General features: G+C 64.1%; 3 protein-coding genes across 3 annotated transcripts; 1 reads left to right on the top strand and 2 right to left on the bottom strand.

The window, feature by feature from the left end:
• Window positions 1-4018: 4018 nt before the first annotated feature.
• Window positions 4019-7700, bottom strand: SLC35E4 (solute carrier family 35 member E4). Its single transcript, XM_083804534.1, has 2 exons — window positions 6828-7700; window positions 4019-5779 (listed from the first exon to the last, which is right to left on the bottom strand). The coding sequence occupies exons 1-2, from the start codon at window positions 7420-7422 to the stop codon at window positions 5352-5354; spliced, it is 1023 nt and encodes a 340-aa protein (XP_083660660.1). The 5' UTR covers window positions 7423-7700; the 3' UTR covers window positions 4019-5351.
• A 645-nt stretch (window positions 7701-8345) lies between these two features.
• Window positions 8346-11023, bottom strand: TCN2 (transcobalamin 2). The gene is made up of 10 exons (XM_083804535.1): window positions 10845-11023; window positions 10367-10550; window positions 10220-10282; window positions 9985-10133; window positions 9712-9873; window positions 9448-9623; window positions 9083-9257; window positions 8800-8992; window positions 8554-8675; window positions 8346-8470 (listed from the first exon to the last, which is right to left on the bottom strand). The coding sequence occupies exons 1-10, from the start codon at window positions 10897-10899 to the stop codon at window positions 8409-8411; spliced, it is 1341 nt and encodes a 446-aa protein (XP_083660661.1). The 5' UTR covers window positions 10900-11023; the 3' UTR covers window positions 8346-8408.
• A 575-nt stretch (window positions 11024-11598) lies between these two features.
• Window positions 11599-19080, top strand: PES1 (pescadillo ribosomal biogenesis factor 1). Its single transcript, XM_083804522.1, has 15 exons — window positions 11599-11689; window positions 12297-12376; window positions 12462-12615; window positions 12694-12803; window positions 13670-13841; window positions 13973-14062; window positions 14919-15035; window positions 15199-15276; window positions 15510-15599; window positions 15794-15924; window positions 16074-16199; window positions 16375-16559; window positions 16679-16818; window positions 18079-18246; window positions 18867-19080. The coding sequence occupies exons 1-15, from the start codon at window positions 11666-11668 to the stop codon at window positions 18948-18950; spliced, it is 1749 nt and encodes a 582-aa protein (XP_083660648.1). The 5' UTR covers window positions 11599-11665; the 3' UTR covers window positions 18951-19080.
• Window positions 19081-19729: the final 649 nt, after the last annotated feature.

Raw genomic sequence — 19729 nt, 5'->3', positions numbered from 1 at the left:
GCCTTGTGTCATCTGCAGGTCTTGCTGCCAAGGGAGGGGAACTCCCTGTGCTTTTCCAAAACACAGCACCCCAAACACAGCCAAGCACAGAGCAAACCCTCCCCTTGTGCTGGTGGGGGGCAACGGCCCAGGGCTGGGGCAGGGTGGAGGCCATCGCCTTCTTCTCCAGGAGCAGCAGGGCATGGTGGCTGCTGCAGCTGGATGGCTTGGGCAGGGAGCTGTGGGGGCCGTGGCCTCCCACCTCGATGTCCGAGTCTACAGAGCAGCTTCTGGCAAGAGGGCATCATGTCACATGAAGCAGGGTGCGAGCGATGCCCCCCGGGCCTGTTTTGGGGTGCGAGGAAGGGGACCTGGGCTGGCATGGGTGTGTGTGTGTGAGGGCTCCCACCGACCCCAGGCTGGTGTGAGGGGTCACACACAGCCCTAGACCAGTGTGAGGGGGTCCCACCATCCCCAGACCAGTGTGAGGGGGTCCCACCATCCCCAGACCAGTTTGAGGGTATCCTACCATCTCCAGACCAGTTTGAGGGGTCCCACAACCTCCAGAACAGTACGAGGAGGTCCCACCACCCCTAGCCTGTGTGAGGGGGTCCCACAGCCCCCAACAACTTTGAGGAGCTCCCACATCCTCACAGCAGTGTATGGGTGTCCCACCACCCCCAGGCAGGTGTGAGGGGTTCCACAGCCCCGCACCACGTGGGCGCTGGCAGGAGACAGGGAGCAGGGGATGAAAGACAGGACGGAGAAGGGGAGAAGGGGACGGGGACGGCCATGTCCCAGCCCACCCCAGCCCCACTCCTCACACACACGGTAGTGTCCGCGCCGGGAGCCGCATCAGCACCGTCATCAACGTCTTGCTGGAGGTGGACATCATTTGGCCCAACAACAGCTTCTGGCAGCAGCTCATCCAGTACGAGTACGAGCTCTTCGGTGTCAACACCGTCCGCATGGTCCGCTCGCCCCTGGGGGTGATACCCAACGTTTACAAAACCAAAGTGAGGATGGTGCTGCTGTGCTGAGTGCAGCCTGGCTGCTGGGACGGCTTGCCCGGGAACCGAGGGGAAGCTCTGCACCAGAGCTCTGAAATAAGATCTTGTTATCCAAGAGGGTTGTGGCGTGGAGTCTGTGCTGCTAAAGGTATGGGGGACTGGGGACGTGAACAGAGGCTGTTGGGGCTTGCTGTAAATACAGCCGGTTTCCTCGCATCGTTTGTATCGGGGTCCCGTTGGTAAGTCTGAAGTCAAGCGTCATGTGCCGAGTGTTGTTTCATTCCAGCACAAACTGTGCTTATAAAGCAGGACAGAAACTAGCTGCGACTCAGGATACTTGGAATGGGACCAATGTTTGTTTTTCCTGAGATATGACTCTGGGTTTTGACACAGCAACCCGAATTCCGGTCATCTGCTGCATTTCGGAGAGGCCGGGAAGCGTGCAAAGTCAAGCGCTAGGAGAGACTGAAGTCCTGAACCCTTCTCTTCCTCCTCCTGATTCCCCCGGCCTTTTTTCAGAAGGAGCCCTGGCCTCCCTCAGGAGACCCCTAGCTCTGTGGGTGAGCAGCTCGGAATGAGCCCCGCTTACTCCTCTACCTGCCGTATCTCCCTTTGTGCCGCCCGTGAGCAGCTCCCATCCCGGCGAGCCGAGGTGGGAGCACCAGGAGGAATCCTGCTGGCGGGATGAGCCACTGCTGCCATCTCGTCACGTCACTGTAAACTAGAAGCTGGATCTGGGTGCCCTTTGGCCTCATCCAGCAGCAAGCTAGCTATTAATTCTGGATGTGTTTATCCCAGCGTGGTCTTCAGCTCCAGCAGCTCCACCATGACTGGCAGTAACAGTTTTTTGGCATCACTGTTCTGGACTCAGATGGCCACTTCTGGCATAATGGGCCCTGTGTGGAGCAGGTCGGAACAGGATCTGCTCCGCTTCAAGGCAGAGGAGAAAAAGGAAGGTCTCAGGCTGCACCGCCGGCCAGACGAGGCTGCGGTTAGTGGCTGTGGGGTCATCCCCCAGCTCTGCAGTCGCACACCGTGCTTTCCCTCTGCAGAACAACGGTGCCGCAAGCCCTCGCAGGTCCTGCAGGGGTCTGCCTCGTGTGTGCCTGCCGTGGTACCACCCAGGGCATCACCAGGGTTTCACAACAGGCTTCAGTTTTACATAGTGATCTTCAGTGATTCATACAGTAATTAGCACGCTCTGACAGCCCCCTTAAACATTTGTATCTTAGGCACCTACTTCATGATATAAAGTTCAGATATGTCATCAAAATAAAGTACACTTTAAAAAATGTCTTTATGCTCCTGCGATTTCACCTGTTACAAACTCAGCTACAGGCAGCCGACAGCCTTGTGCACACACAGAACCACAGAACGGTTTGGGTTGGAAGGGGCCTTAAAGATCATCCGCTCCCCACCCGCCAAGCAGAGCAGGGAGCCCCTGTGCCAGAGTGAGAGCCCAGTGAAATGCTTAACAGCGAATCCTGGGGTCTTTTTGGGTGCTGAACCAGAGAACGTCGCGCTGGAAGGGAGCCCCGAGGGTCAGCCTGCCCATCTCCTGGCCTCCAACCAGTCTTGGGCTGCGTCTCGTGCCCCCAGATGTTGCTCTCCAGTGCAGACGCTGCTCCCTGCATGGCATTTACCTGGTTAGGCTGTCCCGCCAGGCAGAACGCGTTTCTTAACGCCCGCCCTGAAAACGTCCCTGCCATAATTTCAGCTGCAGAGCCAGGATGGCCCTGACGCCGTGTTAGGACTGCAATAGGGTTAGGAGCACAAGGCAGCATGTGAGGGAGGGCTATCCTTCCTTAGCCAGTGCTTGTCCTTGCTGCCTCCCCTCTTCAGATCCCACTCCCCTCCCTGCTGATGCAGTAAGCCTCACCTGAGGGCAGCAGCTAATCCCCCGTCCTGCAACACAGAAAATTTCCACAGGGTGCTAAAGACACGCGCCTGGCTCAGCAAAGCCAGCTTGAGCCTCTTGCCCTGCTCCGGAACCTGCGCCACGGCCACAGCCTAGCCCCGGCATGCTTCGCCAGTGCCTCAGAGGGAGATTTGGGGGGCAGTTTAAGAGCTCAGAGAGGAGGAGCTGCGACCTGACCATGCCCCTCTAGGACACCCAAGCAGCTGGTACTGGGGAATGCCACCGGGCTGAGATCATGGCCTGAAATACCCGGAGAGGGGGACAGCAACCAGGCCAGGCCCTTTACGGGCAGCATAACCCCTCCAGCACAAAGCAACCCATGGGACCCCCGTGCCCAGCCTGGAGCCAGCCCCACCCTGGGACCAGGCCAGCATAAAAAGTGCTAAAAAGAGGGCAAACAAGGCAAAGGCATGGGTTCAGCAGGATCCAGGCAGCGGCATGGGTGCCAGCCCCGTTCCTCCATCCCCTGGCAGGGGACAGCACAGCTGCCGGGTCCTGGGGACACCAGGGTGGGAGCTTTGCCCAGCCTCCTCCTGGGGGCCACAGCGTGGCTTGCCCTTCAGAAGCAAACCCAAAATGCCTTCCAGTCTTCCCTGCTAGGGAAAAGCTTCTGAAATCTGAGCCCCAAAAGCAAATAGGCAGAGGAATGGGCACGGCTTGTGGTTGCTGAGCTCTTGGCAAGAGCAGGGGCTGTTCTCTGATACCTCGGTGCCTTTTGAGTACTTCGTGGGACGGGCACCCCAGGGGAAGGTTGCCCCAGTGGTGGTGACACCAAGGCACCGTCGTGGCCCCCACGAGCCGCAGTTTGCTCCTTGATGGAGCAGAAGCTGTTCCCACAACACTTTTGCATGTGGCACCAACATTTACCATCCCGATGGGTGGAAGAAAACTGCTGTTTGGGAAGCGCAGCTGGGCAGGTTGCTGGCTTGCAGGGCTGGAGCCCAGCCAGGACAGCGGCTGTGCCCACAGTGAGGGTGAGGTGAGTCACGGGGCTGGAAAAGGGCTGGGGTGCTCTCGGCCCCGGGGCAGGGTGAAGCCCATGGGCATGGCCTCCCCTGGGAGCTGGGGCGCCCAGCCGCTTCCAGGTGCGAAGTCACCACAGAAGCCACGGTAGGAGTACAACAAAAATAGAGCTTTATTTCAGGACGAGTGCAATCAGAGTCGACCTCGGCCCCGACACAGGCCACGCGCAGTGGTTCCAGTGCTCCCATCGCAGAGCAGCCGCGGGTGTGCAGCCGTGTCCGGTGTCCACACAGCTGGGCTGGCACTCACATGCGTTGTCCCTTTGCACATGCCGTGCCACTGCTCCATCAGAGGCCGGTGAGCCCTGGAGGAGCGTAACGCCCGCTGGGGACACCGGCACCGCGCTGGCACGCAGCACCACAAGGGTCCGGTGCGCTCCATCCCGCAGGGGCACGAGGCGTGCATGCACATGTGTGCACCGGGCTTACTCCACCCAGCAGAGCTCAGTAGTGATGCACACACACGTGCACACACACACACACGCACGCATCTGCTGTGCACAGAGATGTGCCTGCACACGGAGGCTGTGCACACATGCACACACAGCCTGCGCACCCTGCACACACATGCACACTCATGCATAAGGCTCTGCACATACACTTGTGCCCCCCATACCTGTACACACCAACATACACGTGCGCCATGCACAGAGCCGTGCAGAGAGAGCCACTCGCACGTGCAGAGCCTGTGCACACCAGCACACACATGCACACCTGCACAAAACGCTCTGCACACATACACACTGCGCACAGGGAACTTGTGCCCACTAGCACACACATGCCTACATGTGTGAGACTTGCTTGCACACACAGCACCTTTATGCACCAACACTCACGTGCTCCCTGCACACACAGCAGAGATCCACTCACACCTGCAGAGCCTTGGCACACCTGCACGCACTTGCCCCATGCACACAGCTGTGCACACAGACACCCCCTTGCACAGACAGAACCTGCGCACTGTGACGCACACGTGCACACACAGAGCTCTGCACACCAGCACTTATGTCTGCATGTGACCATGCGCCCTGGCATAAATGTGTGTGTGTGCAGAGCTGTGCACACCAGCACACACGCACACAAAGGGCCTGTGCGCACCGGCACACACGTATGCACGCAGAGCTGTGCACACACATGTGCGTACAGTGCTCTGAGCAGCAGCAGGCATATGTGTCCCCAGTACCATGCACACCAACAAATGTGCACACAGAGCCACGCGTGCAGCACACACATGTGCACAGTGCCACACACCAGCACACGTGTGTGCATGCAGTGCCCCACACACTGGCACACACGCGTGCACGCAGGGCCACGCACACCAGCACATACGTGTGCACGCAGTACCGTGCCCCACCGGCACACACGCACAGGCCCATGGCCAGTGCTCGCCGCCATCCCGCCGTCCTTGTGGCCGCCCCATCCCTACTCGCGCCTGGGGGGGCCGTGGCCTGGCCACGCTGCCCAGCGCCTCGCGACGAGCTGCGGCTGGTGGTACATGAACATCCCGGCCAGCGTCAGCCCGATGCCCAGGTAGCTGAGCCCGCTCAGGTGGCTGCCGAAGAGCAGGCGGGAGAGCAGGAGGTTGCCCACCACGGTGAGGTTGCCCAGGAGGTGGATGGTGAGGGCGGAGGTGAGAGAGAGTACGCAGAAGCTGGCGAGGTTGTAGAGGACGGAGCCAAGGCAGCTGAGCAGGATGCAGCCCCAGAGGGAGCCGTCGTAGCGCAGGACGCCCTCCCAGGCTGGGGCCACCTCCAGCGCCATGGCCGCCCCGAACAGGAGCCAGAAGCTGGGCAGGGCGGTGAGGCAGAGCAGGGAGACAGCGTCCAGCCGGTCCTCCTGCAGCAGCAGGCCTGGGGACAGGACAGGGGAGACAGTCAGCGGGAGCTCCCCACCCAGTGCTGAAAGAAATCCCGAAATAAATCCCGAAAATCGCTGCAAAGGGGGATGTGGGGAGCAGCACCGTCTGCGGGGACACGGGGAAAGGAGCTGCTCCTGGCCCTGCTGAGGCAGCTTGCAGGGTCCTGGGGTGCCCCCCAGCCCAGAGACCGCAGGGACGTCACAGCACGTGCCCAGCGCTCATCCTGACGCCAGCGCCCAACCCTGCGGTGCCTGCGTGAGTCACAGGCTCCGGCCGCGGCGGCGGAGGAAGCGCTCCCTTCCCAGCCGAAAAACAAGTGAGCTCGGGGCCAGACGGCTCCTCTCTGCTGCCTGCCAAGGACATCGCGGCCCGGGTGGCCCCGCTGCTCCCACAGCGCCCAGGGGCCCCGTGTGGAGACGATGCTGCTCGGTGCACAGGGACGATGCCACTCGGCAGGGGGACTTGTAGGGGCTGCGGATCCAGCCACCCCACGGGGAGGGGACAGGGACAGAGGGGAGCAGCCTGTGTGCCTCTGTGCCGGCCAAAGGCACTGCCACCCCCATGGCCACAGCACATGGGACAGTGTCCCTGGAGCTGGCCGGTGTGCCACCGCGGGGACACCAATGTGTTTGCTCCTCGCCAACGAAGCAGGGTCACCTTGGGCCAGGATCATGGGACAGACCCCAGGGCAGGAAGCCAGGGGGTGAGGGTGGCACTGGGGTCGAAGCAGGGACAGGGTGGGCAGGGGCTGATGCTGAGGGCAGGGTGGCACTGGAGCTGGGGTGGCCCTGGGGCCAGATGGCACCGAGACCAGGGTGGGCAGGGAGTAGCACTGGGGTGAGCGGACACTTTGGTGTCACCAGGCCAGGGCAGGGCATTGGGACAGGGACACCCCCAGCACCAGAAGCAGCGGTGACACCAGTATCGAGGGTGGCGAAGGGGACCAGAGCACCACAATGGTTGGGGTGCTGATGGCACATCCTGGGCGCAGCACCGCCACCAGCACTGGGACACCCCGGGGGCGCGCGGGCGGCACTTACTCTGCTGCAGCGACTTGAGGGCGCGCAGGACGGTGGCGGCGAGGAGGACGCAGCCTCCGGGCTGGTGGAAGTGGACGCCACCGGCGATGCTGCAGGCGGCCCCGGCGCAGACAGGCCCCATGGCCACGTACTGTAGCGGGTGGTGCCGGTGGCCCCGCAGCAGCGCTGACAGCAGCAGGGTGGCGAGCGGGGCGGTGGCGTGCACGGCCTGCGCTGCGTCCAGTGGCACCAGGCTCAGCCCCAGGTTGCCCAGGGCCACGCTGCCACAGAAGGTGAGGCTCAGCAAGTAGATCCTGGCACGGGGACGGACGGATGGTGGTGGGCCCCGTGCCCACCCCAGCGGGTACCCCAGTGCTACTGCCGCCAGCATGTGCAGGGATGACAGCAGCAGCGGGTAGCGGAAGCCGTGGGCGGCGAAAATCCATTTGTTGAGGCCGGCCAGGGCAGTGCCGGTGCCCAGCCAGGCCAGCACGGTGAGGGCCAGAGGCAGCGGCGGCCCCGACAGCTGCCACCCCGGGTCAGGTCTGCGGGGCTGGAGGGTCCCGCCGGCGGCTGTCATCGCTGCTTCATCACCGCCGGGGCACCGCGGGCACATGAGCACCGCTGCCACGCCGGCCGTGCCAGTGCGTGTGGTGTCCCCGGCTCCTCCCAGTGCTGGTGTCGGCGTCACCTGCCCAGGGTGGGCCCACAGAGGGGTCAGCCGCGGGGTGCCATGTGCAAGCAGCGCCGGCACCGAGGAGCAAGAGGAAAGTTTGATGGCGGGGAGCGAAGGCAGCGAGGCTCCTCCCCACCGGGCCGCCGCACGTCACAGCGGCTGGCAGTGCGGGCGTGCGGCGGTGCGGGCCTGCGGAAAACCGGGGGAGCGGCACGGCGAGCTGGGAACCGGCGGCAGCGGCTGCGTGTTCCCCCCCGGAGCCGCCCGCAGCCGGAGGACCGGAGGCGGTGGGAGCACAGGCGGCCTCCATGGTGACGGCGGGGCTGCGTCAGTGTCCCCGGCTGACTCACGCCGGGGCGGGCGCCATCGCTCGCCGGCCTGGCACAGGCACCGGCATCCCCGCCCAGCGCACCGCCTGCCCTGGCACCACTCCCTGCCAGCTGCCCCCGCCCCGGTCTTGTTCTGGGAGGGGATTAAATCTCATGGGGTTTCCATGCACGTTTCAGACAGAAGTGCCCCGGCACCGGTCCCCATGCTGGGGCCACCACAGTCCCCACCGATGCCATTGCTCCCAGCCCCTGGGGTGGGGGGAGACGTTGTCACCCCCAGCTGCTAAAATTAGGAGGCGCGTGGTGGGGACTCTCCCTGCTTGTGCCTTGTCCCGCTGCTCACAGCTTCAGGCTGCCCCCCACAAGCACCCTCGGGGGCACTGTGCACCCCAAAACCCAGGGGCTGTCAGCCACCAGAGTGGGGACACAACCAAGGAGCTGCCAGTGCCCAAGCAGGGAGCCCGGGTGCGCCCATCCCACTGTCCCCATCCTCGCCCTCGCCGGCGCACAGAGAAAGCACAGCACAGCCTGGGGGATGCTGCAGAGTTTCATTGTCATCGCCCCCATCAGCTGGGGCAGCAGCGGGCCCCCCCCCGCCTACCACTTGCTCAGGCGCAGGACGACGGTCTCCCCGTCCTCCGGTCTGTAGTCGGCAACGCCTGCGGAGAGACGCAGTGGCCGGGGTGGCGGTGCGGTCGTGAAGACAGAGACGCGTCCCCGTCACCCTCCGGCACTCACTCACCCATCTGCAGGCTGGTGCCGAGGCCACCCAGCAGCTGCCAGTAGTGCCGCTCCTGCGGCTGCGCTGCCAGGCCCAGCACCGAGGTCAGGAAGGGGCCCTGGGGGGTGTCCTGGGTCTCAAACCTGGGGGGCAGAGGGGGGTGAGGGGCCTGGGGGTCTCAAGGGTGTCAAGAGACGCGGTGGGAGGGGACAGGGTGGCAGCCCCCTGCCAGAGTCTGGGTCCCCCCCGGCACGTGGGGTTACGCACGTGAAATTCTGGGGTCCCTGCGCTGGGGCCGCCCCGAGCAGGTCCAGGAGGGAGGCACCGGTGGGCACGGGCACCGGGAGGTCATAGAGCAGGTGCTGGGGACACGGTGGCACCGGGCACTCCACCACCAGCCGCACCATCATGTTCCCCGGCCCCACGGGCAGCGGCTCGAGGGCAAGGGGCGTCAGCGTGTCTGTGACAAGGACAGCCACCACGGTGGCATCGGTGCCAGCCCTGTGCCAGCCCCCTTGCCCCTTGCCCCCACCCTGGCCCCAGCTCCTACCCAGCTCCTCCTTGCACTGCATGGAGGCGATGTCCAGGTAGCTGCGGCCGTGCAACGCAGGCAGTGCCTGGGCCATGGCCGCAGCGCTGGTGAAAGCGTCCAGGCGCTGCAGCAGCGCGGCCATGGCCCGGCCGTACGCCGGCTGCGTTCTGCACCTGTTGGTGGCGATGAAGACCTAAGAGGAGAGGGAGGAAGGGCTCAGGGCAGGGCTCGGGCTCAAAGCAAGGGGAGGAGCGGGTCAGGGCATAGTGCCGTGGGCATGGTGCTGCCGTGGTGCCGTACACCTGCACCCACACCTGCACCCTGCACGTGCCTGCAGGCACCCATGCTCCTGAGCTCGCACATGCACCTGCACCCGCGCACACCTGCATGGCCAAGGGGGTGCTGAAGACGTTGCCGATGAAGCCGTCCTCGCTCTGCGCCGCCACGAACCTTGCCCTGATGCCACGCACAGCTGCCCGCAGCTCTGCTGCCAGACTGGACCTGACAAGCTGCTCCCGCTCCAGGCAGGCGAAGGCCAGCGCCGCCACCGCCTCCGTGTCTGCGGGGATGCCCCGTGTCACCCCGGGTGCCGCACACCCACCCCGGTGTGTCCTTCTAGGTCCCCCAAGGGTCCCGCGGCCCCTTACCCACGGTGCTGCTGCCCGCGTGCCGGAACCGCCTGTGCTGCTCGGCCACCAGCAGCCGCTGGATCACCTCCTCGCGCACCCGCTTGCGGTGGACACACAGCGCCAGCACGCCCAGGCTGTACTGGTAGTAACTGGTGAGGGGGTGGCCATGCCGCCGGGATCCTGGGGACAGGGCACCACTGTCACCAGGGCCAGCTGGTGGTCCCGCCGGAGCCAGGGATGCCAGCGCCCAGCTGGGTGACCACTGTGGCCGCCCTCCGGGGCCATCCCCACCTTCCCAGTCCTTCTCCAGGTAGTACTTGAGCCACGTCACCAGGAAGCGCTGGGGACTGGGGTCCGGCGGGGGGCAGGTGGCCCGCAGCCCCAGCAGGTACAGCGCCAGCCGCCCCGTCTCTGGCCACTGCGCTGCCGCCCTGGTGGCCCTGCAAGCAGCGGGGTTGGCGCTGGGGAGCTGCCACCCCGCTGCAGAGGGACCCACGCTGTCCCCGTCCCCGACCCCAACACCTACGTGCTGTGCTCGGCATCCCGGTGGCGATGGCCGTGGGACGAGCGGCTGGCTGACTCCAGGCTCCTGCGGGGATTCCGGCATCAGTGGGGCCAGAAAGGGGGTCAGCGAACGTCCCCTTGTGACACACGGGGGTCGCAGGGGACCTACCGGCCGTAGCGTCCCTGGAAGGTGTCCCGCAGCCGCTCCAGGTAGCGCCGCTCGGCGCGCAGGTCGTGCTCCCCGGCGAGGCGCAGGCCCACGTAGACACCGGGGTCAGCGTCCAGCCCCGGCTCCGCCGCCAGCCCCAGCAGCCGCGCGCTCAGCACCCGCACCGCCGCCTCCCCCGGCGCCCCTGTCCCCGGGGGCCCCCCGAGGCGTGAGGACGGCGGCGGCTGCGAGCCCCCAGCCCGGCCCCGGCCTTTCGGGGGGACGCGGCGTGGCGCTGGGGCCGCGCTCCCCACCGGGGCACCCCCAGCCCGCTGCGCGCCCCCCGCCCCGCGCGGCCGAGCCCCCGACAGTCACCGAAGAGCCGGGGAAGAGGCAAAGCCAAAGGAGGTGGAAAAGGGGGGGGGCCCAGCCCGGTGCCGCCCGCAGCCCGGCCCGGCGGGGGGGATCCCCGGGTCCGGCCGGGGGTCCCCATACTCACGGCAGCCCCGGGCGGGCAGCGCGGCCGCCGGCAGCAGGACGAGGAGCAGCCACATCGCGGCGGGGCGGCGGGGGCCCGGCCGGGCAGCGGGGGGGGACTTTGCCCGGAGCCGGGCGCGGAGCGGGGCAGGGCGGGCAGGGCGCCGCGCCCCGGGCAGCGGCAGGCGGGGGGCGGCCGGCACCGGGCGGCACCGGGGCGGGGACGGGGACGGCTGGGGCGGGGCGGGGCGGGGCGGGGGGAGGCGGGCGGCGGGCCCGGGGCCGGCCCGGGGGTCGGTGTCGGTGTCGGTTCCCCGGTGTCAGCCCCGGTGCCCATCCCGGACCCAGTCCCGGTGCCCGTGCCCGTGCTGATGTCGGTCCCGGTGCCGCCCCGGTGCCCAGCCCGGAGCAGCCCCGGTGCCGGTGTCACTCCCGGTGTCACTCCCGGTGCCAGTCCCGGTGTCACCCCCGGTGCCACCCCGGCCCCATCCCGGCACGGTCCCGGTGCCAGCCCGGTGCCCAGCCCCGAGCATCCCCGGCCCCATCCCGGCCCCAGCCCCGGTGCCAGCCCCGCCCCGCCCCGGTGCCCCCGCCCCTTTCCCCTCCGCCCCTTGGGCTGCCCGCGGCGCGCCTGCCCCGAGCCGCTCCCCCCCCCCACCCCGAGCCCCCCGCGCCCCCCCGAGCCCCCCGCACCTCCCCCCCGCACCCCCCGCACCCCGCAGCAGGGCGCAGGGCGGCGGCTCCGGCCGGGGCAGGCGCGTTGCGGCCCCGCGCAGGCGGGGCGGGGGCAGCCGGGGGCCTGGGGAGCGGCGGCACCACGCGGGCGGCGGCGGCGGCAGGGCGATGGGGGGGGTGGAGAAGAAAAAGGTACCGGGGGGGGGACGGGAACGGCACAGGCACACACCGGGGCCCGGTCCCGGTCCCGGTCCCGGTCCCGGTCCCGGTCCCGGTCCCCGGTCCCCGGTCCCCGGTCCCCGGTCCCCCCTCATTTCCCCCAGGGCTCCTTTGCCCCCCCCAGCCCGGTCCCCGGTTTCCCCTGGGTTCCCCCTCATGCCCCCCCCCGGTTCCCCCTCACCCCCCCCCCCGGTTCCCCCTCATCTCCCCCCCCCGGTTCCCCCTCATCTCCCCCCCCCCCCGGTTCCCCCTCATCTCCCCCCCCCCCGGTTCCCCCTCATCTCCCCCCCCCCGGTTCCCCCTCATCTCCCCCCCCCCCCGGTTCCCCCTCATCTCCCCCCCCCCGGTTCCCCCTCATCTCCCCCCCCCCGGTTCCCCCTCATCTCCCCCCCCCCCCGTTCCCCCTCATCCCCCCCCCCGGTTCCCCCTCATCTCTCCCCCCCCCCGGTTCCCCCTCATCTCCCCCCCCCGGTTCCCCCTGCCCCCGGGCTCCCCCTCATTCCCCCCGGTTCTCCCCCCTTTCCCCCCCCCGGCTCCATCCCGGTGCCGCCCGTGACGCCGCCGCCGTCTCCCCCCGCAGTACGAGCGGGGCTCGGCCACCAACTACATCACCCGCAACAAGGCGCGGAAGAAGCTGCAGCTCAGCCTGCCCGACTTCAGGTGCGTGCGGCCAGGCTGCGGGTGCTGGCCTTAGACCAGGCCAGGCTAAGACCCGGCCTCAGAGCCGCTGACTCCCCCCCCGCAGGCGCCTCTGCATCCTGAAGGGGATCTACCCCCACGAGCCCAAGCACAAGAAGAAGGTGAACAAAGGCTCCACGGCCCCCAGGACCTTCTATCTCCTCAAGGATATCAGGTTCCTCCTCCATGAGCCCATCGTCAACAAGTTCCGGGAGTACAAGGTGCGTGCCCTGCCCGAGGGCCTGGGGGGGCACGCGGTGTTTTGGCCCCCCGGCGCTCAGCTCCCCCTCTGCCTGCAGATCTTTGTCCGCAAGCTGCGGAAGGCGTACGGGAAGAGCGAGTGGGGCACAGTAGAGCGGCTGAAGGACAACAAGCCCAGCTACAAGCTTGACCACATCGTGAAGGAGAGGTGAGCCAATCTCACTGGGGGGGGGTGGATTTTCCTCAGCAAAAATCAACTGTGGTGTGCAGAGCCCTCTCCGGGTCCGCCCCTCCTCAGGAACCCAGCTCCCACCGCAGTTCTGGGCATTGTTCTGGGTGTTGTTGGACACAAGCTGGTGTTCCTGGGTCAGTGGAGAAGGCTGCAGCATGCTGCATGCCAGCAGGAGCCAAGTGTGAGCAAGCAGGGAGCTCCTGGCCATCACAGGTGGCTCCAGGATCTTCAAGACAATGCTTAGAGCTCTTCTGCTCTTCCTGAGCACTTTCCAGGGTCACCCTTGGAGGGAGGCCAGCCATGCCAATGCAATTGGCTGGTGGCAATGGGAGAGGAGAGGACAGGACCCACGAGAGAGGGAACGTGCTCTGGCAAACCTCTCTGTTGTCCCAGCGGTGTTTGGGACCCAGCTGTGCCAGCGAGGAGAGGGGAGAGAGAAACAAGCCTGGGAGACAAACGCTGTCCTGACAAGATTTGTGCTGTGAAGGGCAGATAGTCGGGGTGTGCCGCTCGAGCTGCGGGGCCATGCTGTATCCTGCTGTCGCCCCGGGGCAGGATGCGCACATCCAGCTGCACAAGCTGGGTTTGTCATCCCCTTCTTAGGGAGGTTCCTGGCTCCCAAGGCAGTCCTGAACCCCAGGGAGCTGCCGGAAGGCTCCTGTGAGGGGCTGGCTGCCCAGCGGTGTCACCCCATCCCCACAGACCACCCGGATGCCCCGAGGTGGCTGCGAGAGCCTGTTCCTTTCTCAAGCAAGATCTCCACCAGTTGCTGCAGTCCCGGCTGGTTTCTGGTGGCTCTGGGGCTGGGTGTGATGCCACCTTCCCCTCCTGTCCGGATGCAGGTACCCAACCTTTGTAGACGCGCTGCGGGACCTGGACGATGCCCTCTCCATGTGCTTCCTCTTCTCCACTTTCCCGCGAACGGGCAAGTGCCACGTTCAGACCATCCAGCTCTGCCGGCGCCTGGCCGTCGAGTTCCTCAACTACGTCATCGCGTCCCGCTCCCTGCGCAAGGTGGGTTCTCCAGCAAGGGGCGAGCCCTGCTGGGCTGTCCCTGACGCTCCCTCACACCCCTGCTGCCCGGGGAAGGCTGATGAGAACCAGGGAACACCCTGGCCTTCATCCGTCGCTCTGTTCCCCGCCAGGTCTTCCTCTCCATCAAGGGCATCTACTACCAGGCGGAGGTGCTGGGGCAGCCCGTCACCTGGATCACCCCTTATGCCTTCGCCCACGACGTGAGTACCCGGGCACAGCGGGACCTGTGCTGCTGCTGCTGCTTTGCTGTTCCCTTCCCTGGGGCTGCGGAGGGGTGGTGGGGACATCTCCTCTCCCTCGTGCTAGAGGGACAAATCAGGCAGTGCCCAGCCTGCGGTGGAGTCCACGAGGCCTGGGTTGGCAGCCCTGTGGGGACACAGTCCCCTTCTGTCGGGGATGGCAGTGTCCGTGGCCCTGGTGCCTGGCTGTACCAGTCTCCCCAGCTGTTACACTCCTCCTTTTGCCAATCATTAAAACTCATTTTACCCAGCAATTAAAGATAGCCGGTAGTTAACTCGGCTGGAGGTGCCAAAGCAAGTCAGACCCCGCGCCCTCTTTGCCAGGGCGGCGAGGCAGCGTGCTCACGGCGCAGCCATCCCGGCGGGGCTCTGTGGGAGCTGAGGGTGATGCTGGGCCGGCACGGGTGGCATGCCCTGCCAGCACCGCTGGCACACGGGAGCTCACCATCGCTGCAGTGCTCTCCTTCTGTTCCACGTTTGTCCAGGGCTCGTTTAGGTTGGGGTGTCCTCAGTTTGTGGTCTTTAGTGCAGCCTATGGTGGTGTCCCCTGCCCCCCCCCCCCCCCCCCAGCCTGGAGCGCTCTCCCTGTCCAGTGTCTGGTGGCAGGCGTATATCTCTAGACCTGGCTGTGAAGAGGGCAGGACCTTCCTCTGTCTGCAGATGGGGCCAGAGTGGGGGCGAGTGAGCAGCGGGGCGTGTGGCCTGACCTCCCAGCAGCTTCGTGCCCCAAGCTGGTGCTGGGAGACTGGGGCCCTGTACCTGATGAGGGGATCTGGTCCTTCGTTCTCGTGTTCTCACCCTCCCTGCGTGCCCGCAGCACCCCACGGATGTGGACTACCGCGTGATGGCCACCTTCACTGAGTTCTACACCACCTTGCTGGGCTTTGTCAACTTCCGCCTCTACCACTCGCTCAACCTGCACTATCCACCCAAGGTGAGGCTGCTGCCTGCCCCAGGGGCACCAGGCTGGTGGCAGCACCTGCTGCAGGGAGCAGAGCCCCTGCAGGACCAGTGTGGGTGGTGGAAGGGCTGGAGCAGAGGATGTTTGGGTGCTCCAGGCCTGGGGGCTGTATCTCCGTCTTTCTGTTTCTCCTCAGATCGATGGCCAGGTGGAGGTTGATTTAAAGCCTGCGGAGGGCAAGGAGTACGCCATGGATTCGGAGAGCTACCTGGAGGTGAGGGACGCTGCTTCCACCAGGGTCAGCATTAAGAGCCTGTGTGCAGGGACCTGTGTGGCCTTGGTGTCCTGGCCATTGACCCCTCCTGGTGTGGAGAACTCATGGTGCAGGGACTGAGGAGCAGAGCCTGATTGCCCCTTTGGCCTGGCCAAAGGAGGCAATCGATGCCTGCCCTCGGGGGATTTCCTCTGTGAGCCTGCCTCTTATGTCTTCTCGGTCTCCTGCTGCAGAAACTGTCAGCTCTGAGTGCCAGCCTGGTGCGTGTGGTGGCACCGGCCCAGGAGGATGAGGTGGAGATGGATGAGTTCCCTGTGGAGGGGGTAAGAGCCTGGTGGGGTGGCTCAGCCCTGGCCGCCTGTGATTGTCTGCAGCACGTCTCATGGCTGAGCGCAGGCTGGGACTGTGCAGTGTGGGAGTGGGGGGACTGGCAGGAGGATGGGGGCAGCACCCAGGAGCCCCCCCTGCAGTGAGAGGCTTGGCAGGGGCTTTACTCTGAATGCTTTGCTCTGAGCAGGAGACCGCTGAGCAGATGGACGCGAGGAGGAAGGAGCAAGAGGCCCTGGAGAAACACAAAAAGCTGTTTGAAGGGCTGCGCTTCTTCCTCAACAGGGAGGTTCCTCGAGAGCCACTCGCCTTCGTCATCCGGTACTTCCTTCATCATCAGCCTTCCCCAGCAGCCCTACCTTCCCTGTCCCCTCCAGTGGGACTGCTGTGGCCGATCTGCCTCGTGTCCCACAGGTGAGGTGACCCTGAGGGCCTTTCCGGTGTGACTGCTTCGTGTATTTGGCTGGCAGGTCCTTTGGTGGTCAAGTGTCCTGGGACAAGTCCCTGTGCATCGGTGCCACCTACGACGTGAGCGACCCCTCCATCACCCACCAGATTGTTGACCGGCCCCGGGTGGAGCAGCAGGTTGTGGGCAGGTGAGGCAGGTCGCCTGTCCCCAGCATGGTCACCTGGGCTAGTGGCTGTCCCGAGCTGTCCCACGCTCTGTCTCCTTAAATCCTGCTCTTCTGCAGTCCTGCAGCCCCCTGAGCTCCAGAGCTTGGGGCAGGAGGACAAGGTCTGACCCCCAACCCTGTCTGCTCTGTCCCACAGGTATTACCTGCAGCCTCAGTGGGTTTTTGACTCGGTCAATGCTAAGCTGTGCCTCCCTGTAGCTGATTATTTCCCTGGTGTGTTGCTACCCCCACACCTCTCACCCTTCGTGACGGAGCAGGAGGGAGACTACATTCCTCCTGAGAAGCTGAAACTGCTGGCTATGCAGCGGGGCGAGGACCCAGGTGACACACAGCTCCTGGGGCTGAAGAGGAGGGGAGCCAGGCAGCACTGCTGCTTCGGCAGAGCTCTACCCACTGCAGTGTCGGTACGCTCCCAGTTGATAGCAGTGGTCTCTCTGTAGGTGAAGAGAGTGAGGAGGACGAGGAGGAAGAGGAGGAGGATGACGATAAAGAAGAGGAGGAGGAAGAGGAAGAGGAGTCTGAAAAGGAAGAGGAGATGAAATTGAAGAAGATGGAAGAGCAGAAGACTCAGAGCAACAAGGTGAGGTGCCTGGCAGCAGGACAGGAGCTCCAGGAGAGGACAGCTTTTGTGAGCGCTCTCCCTGCCGGGGCTCAGCTCACTGCAGCGTGTCCCAGCCAAGTCCCCGCTCTGGGGCTGCTGTGGCCGAGCTGCTCCTGCAGCAGCCCCTGGGTCCTGAGCCCGTGCTAATGGGCCGTAGCTCCTGTTCACACTCAGCACCTGCATCCTGCGGCTGGCCTCTTGCTGCCTGATCTGTGGGTGAGCAGAGGGTGTTGTGACTCTTCTTTGCCTCTACCAAATGGTGTGGAAATCCTATAATCATAGAGTGGCTTCTGTTGGAAGGGACCTTAAAGAACATCCAGTTTCAGCTCCCCTGCCAAGGGCAGCGATGCCACCAACCAGACCAGGTTACCCAGGGCCATGTCCAACTTGGCCTTGAACAACTGTAGGGATGGGGCATCCACAGCTTCTCTGGGCAACCTGTGCCAGTGCCTCTCCACCCTTTGAGGGAAGAGTTTCCTCCTAACCTCTCACCTAAATCTTCTCTGAATTTAAAACCCTTCCCCCTTGTCCTATCACTATCTGCCTGTGTAAAAAGTCTTTTATAAGCTACCTTTAAGTACTGAAAGGCCGCAATGAGGTCTCTCTGGAGCCTTCTCTTCTTTAGGCTGAACACCCCTACTTCTCTCAGCCTTTCTTGATAGGAGAGGTGCTCCAGCCCTCTGATCATTTCCGTGGCCCTCCTCTGGACCCGCTCGAACAGCCCCACATCCTTCCTGTGCTGGGGCCACAGACCTGGACGCAGCACTTCAAGTGGGTCCTCCAAAACGCAGAGCAGAAGGGGACAATCCCCTCCCTCCACCTGCTGCCCACTCCTCTGGTGATGCAGCCCAGGATGCAGTTGGCCTTCGGGGCTGCAAGCACACATTGCCGGCGCATGTCGAGCCTTTCATCCACCAGAACCCCCAAGTCTTTCTCTGCAGGGCTGTTCTCAATGAGTTCCTCTCCCAGTCTGTCCTCAAGTCTGGGATTGCCCCAGCCCAGGTGCAGAACCTTGCACTTAGACTCATTGAACCTCATTAGGTTTCCATCGGTCCATTTCTTGAGCTTGTCCACATCCCTTTGAGTGTCATCCTTCTAGTGTACCAAGTGCATCACTCAGCTTGGTGTCTTCTGCAAACTTGCAGAGGCTGCACTTAGTCCCACAGTATGTTGAAATGTCTGTCCCTGGGGAAGGTGGGCACCCAGCACACAGGGTCCTGAGCTTTTGGCTCCCTGCAGGCACTTCCTGTGAAGGTGACCGCTGGCAAGGTGCGGCTGGAGGACAAGCAGCGCCTGGAGCAGGAACAGCAAAACGAGGAGAAGCGCCTGGCCATCATGATGATGAAGAAGAAGGAGAAATACCTCTACAAGAAGATCATGTTTGGCAAGAAACGCAAAGTCCGAGAGGTATGAGGATAGGGATGCCCTGAGACAAGGATCTCTGCACTAGTTCTTACCAAATTGGCTTGCAGCTCTGGATCGCTAAATCCTGGTCTTTCCCCATCTCGTGGGGAGGGAGCAGCCTCTGACAACCTTGTGCTTCCCCAGCTCTGGTTGCAGGAGGGAGCTTCACCCGTAGCTGTGCAGCCCGCAGCTCCCTGCCCTGCTGTGAGTCTGGGCAGAGCTGAAGCTGCTCTTCAGGGCTGAGCCTGTGTTGTCATAGGCTGGTCCCATGTTCATCAGGCTTACAACCACTGCTGACATTCAGGGATTTCCGGCTCTTCTCCTTACTCTCCTCCCTGTACCCGAGGAGGTGGTGAGGACATAGACCGCAGGTGTGCTAGGCTGAGGCTGTACAAGCCTCTTGCCTGGCATTACCAGGCTTGCAGGCGCTCAACCCTAACAGAGCGGAGTCTCCCTGTTCTCCCTCAGGGCCCGAAGCATGTGCTCTGCAAGTAAAACTCAGGAGGTGCCACTGCTCCTCTCCATCTCCCGGGAGTAGAATGGGTTTGGTGGGTCTGGGGGTGGCACAGCTCTTGGTGGTGGCAGACTGACCTGACTGTGGGTCTGGGGGGCTTTCTCTACAGGCGAACAAACTTGCCGCAAAGAGGAAAGCCCACGACAGTGCCCTCAAAGAAGAAAAGAAAAGCAAGAAGGCGCGGCGAGCATGATGGGGCATTGACCCCCTGCACCAGGGGCTGGACTGGCTATGTGCTGCAGAGACCATAGTGTTTGGGTGAAAAACCCTCAGCTTTGCTCTTGGGACAGAAACTGTAAATTAAAACGTTCCCTGTCTGTAAATGCAGCTCCTGCTGTGCCTTTCCCCAGGCTGGCTCATTCCACACAGATGCTGGGTTAGTGCATGTCGGCAGCACTGCCTGTCCTGGGGGATTGGTGTTGCAGGCATGACACCAGAGCTGTCCTCTTTGTGCTGGTGCTACTTCTGCTTCCTCATCCCCAGGGCAGCAAGGGCTGCCTGAGGAAAAGGAGGACAAGGCACGCTCTGGGCTCTTGTGGCTCTCTTCAGCATTGTTCATTATGCATGTCCACAGCTCTGGGATGTGCAAAATGTCCCTGCCCACCTGCCTGGAGGCAGGGTGCGTGGGGGTTCTCAGCTTGGTGGGATGTGGTGGTGTGTTTGGAGGGACAGGGGGCTTGGCTGCAGCCTAGGAGGGGAGCTCATCCTCCACCCGGCTCTGAGCTGCTCTCTAGCATCTGCATCGCAGGCTCTATTTGGTGTCTGCTTCTATTTTAGTACTGGGGATGTAGACAAAGCAGAGATGTCTTCCTCACCTCTGTCTTACATTGTAGCTGGGCTCTGGGAGCCCAATCGCCCTAAGTTGGAGGACCATGATTGTAATGATAAACTCCCAGCTAACTCCAAACCTGTGTGGGATTTGCTATTCCAGCTGCATGCATATAAGTCTATGGGGCCCACTGGGATTCATCC

Source organism: Anser anser (assembly GCF_964211835.1).
Source record: "Anser anser genome assembly, chromosome: 18".
In the NCBI taxonomy this organism is placed as follows: Eukaryota; Metazoa; Chordata; class Aves; order Anseriformes; family Anatidae; genus Anser; species Anser anser.
This window is presented reverse-complemented; position numbering and strand designations above follow the sequence as displayed.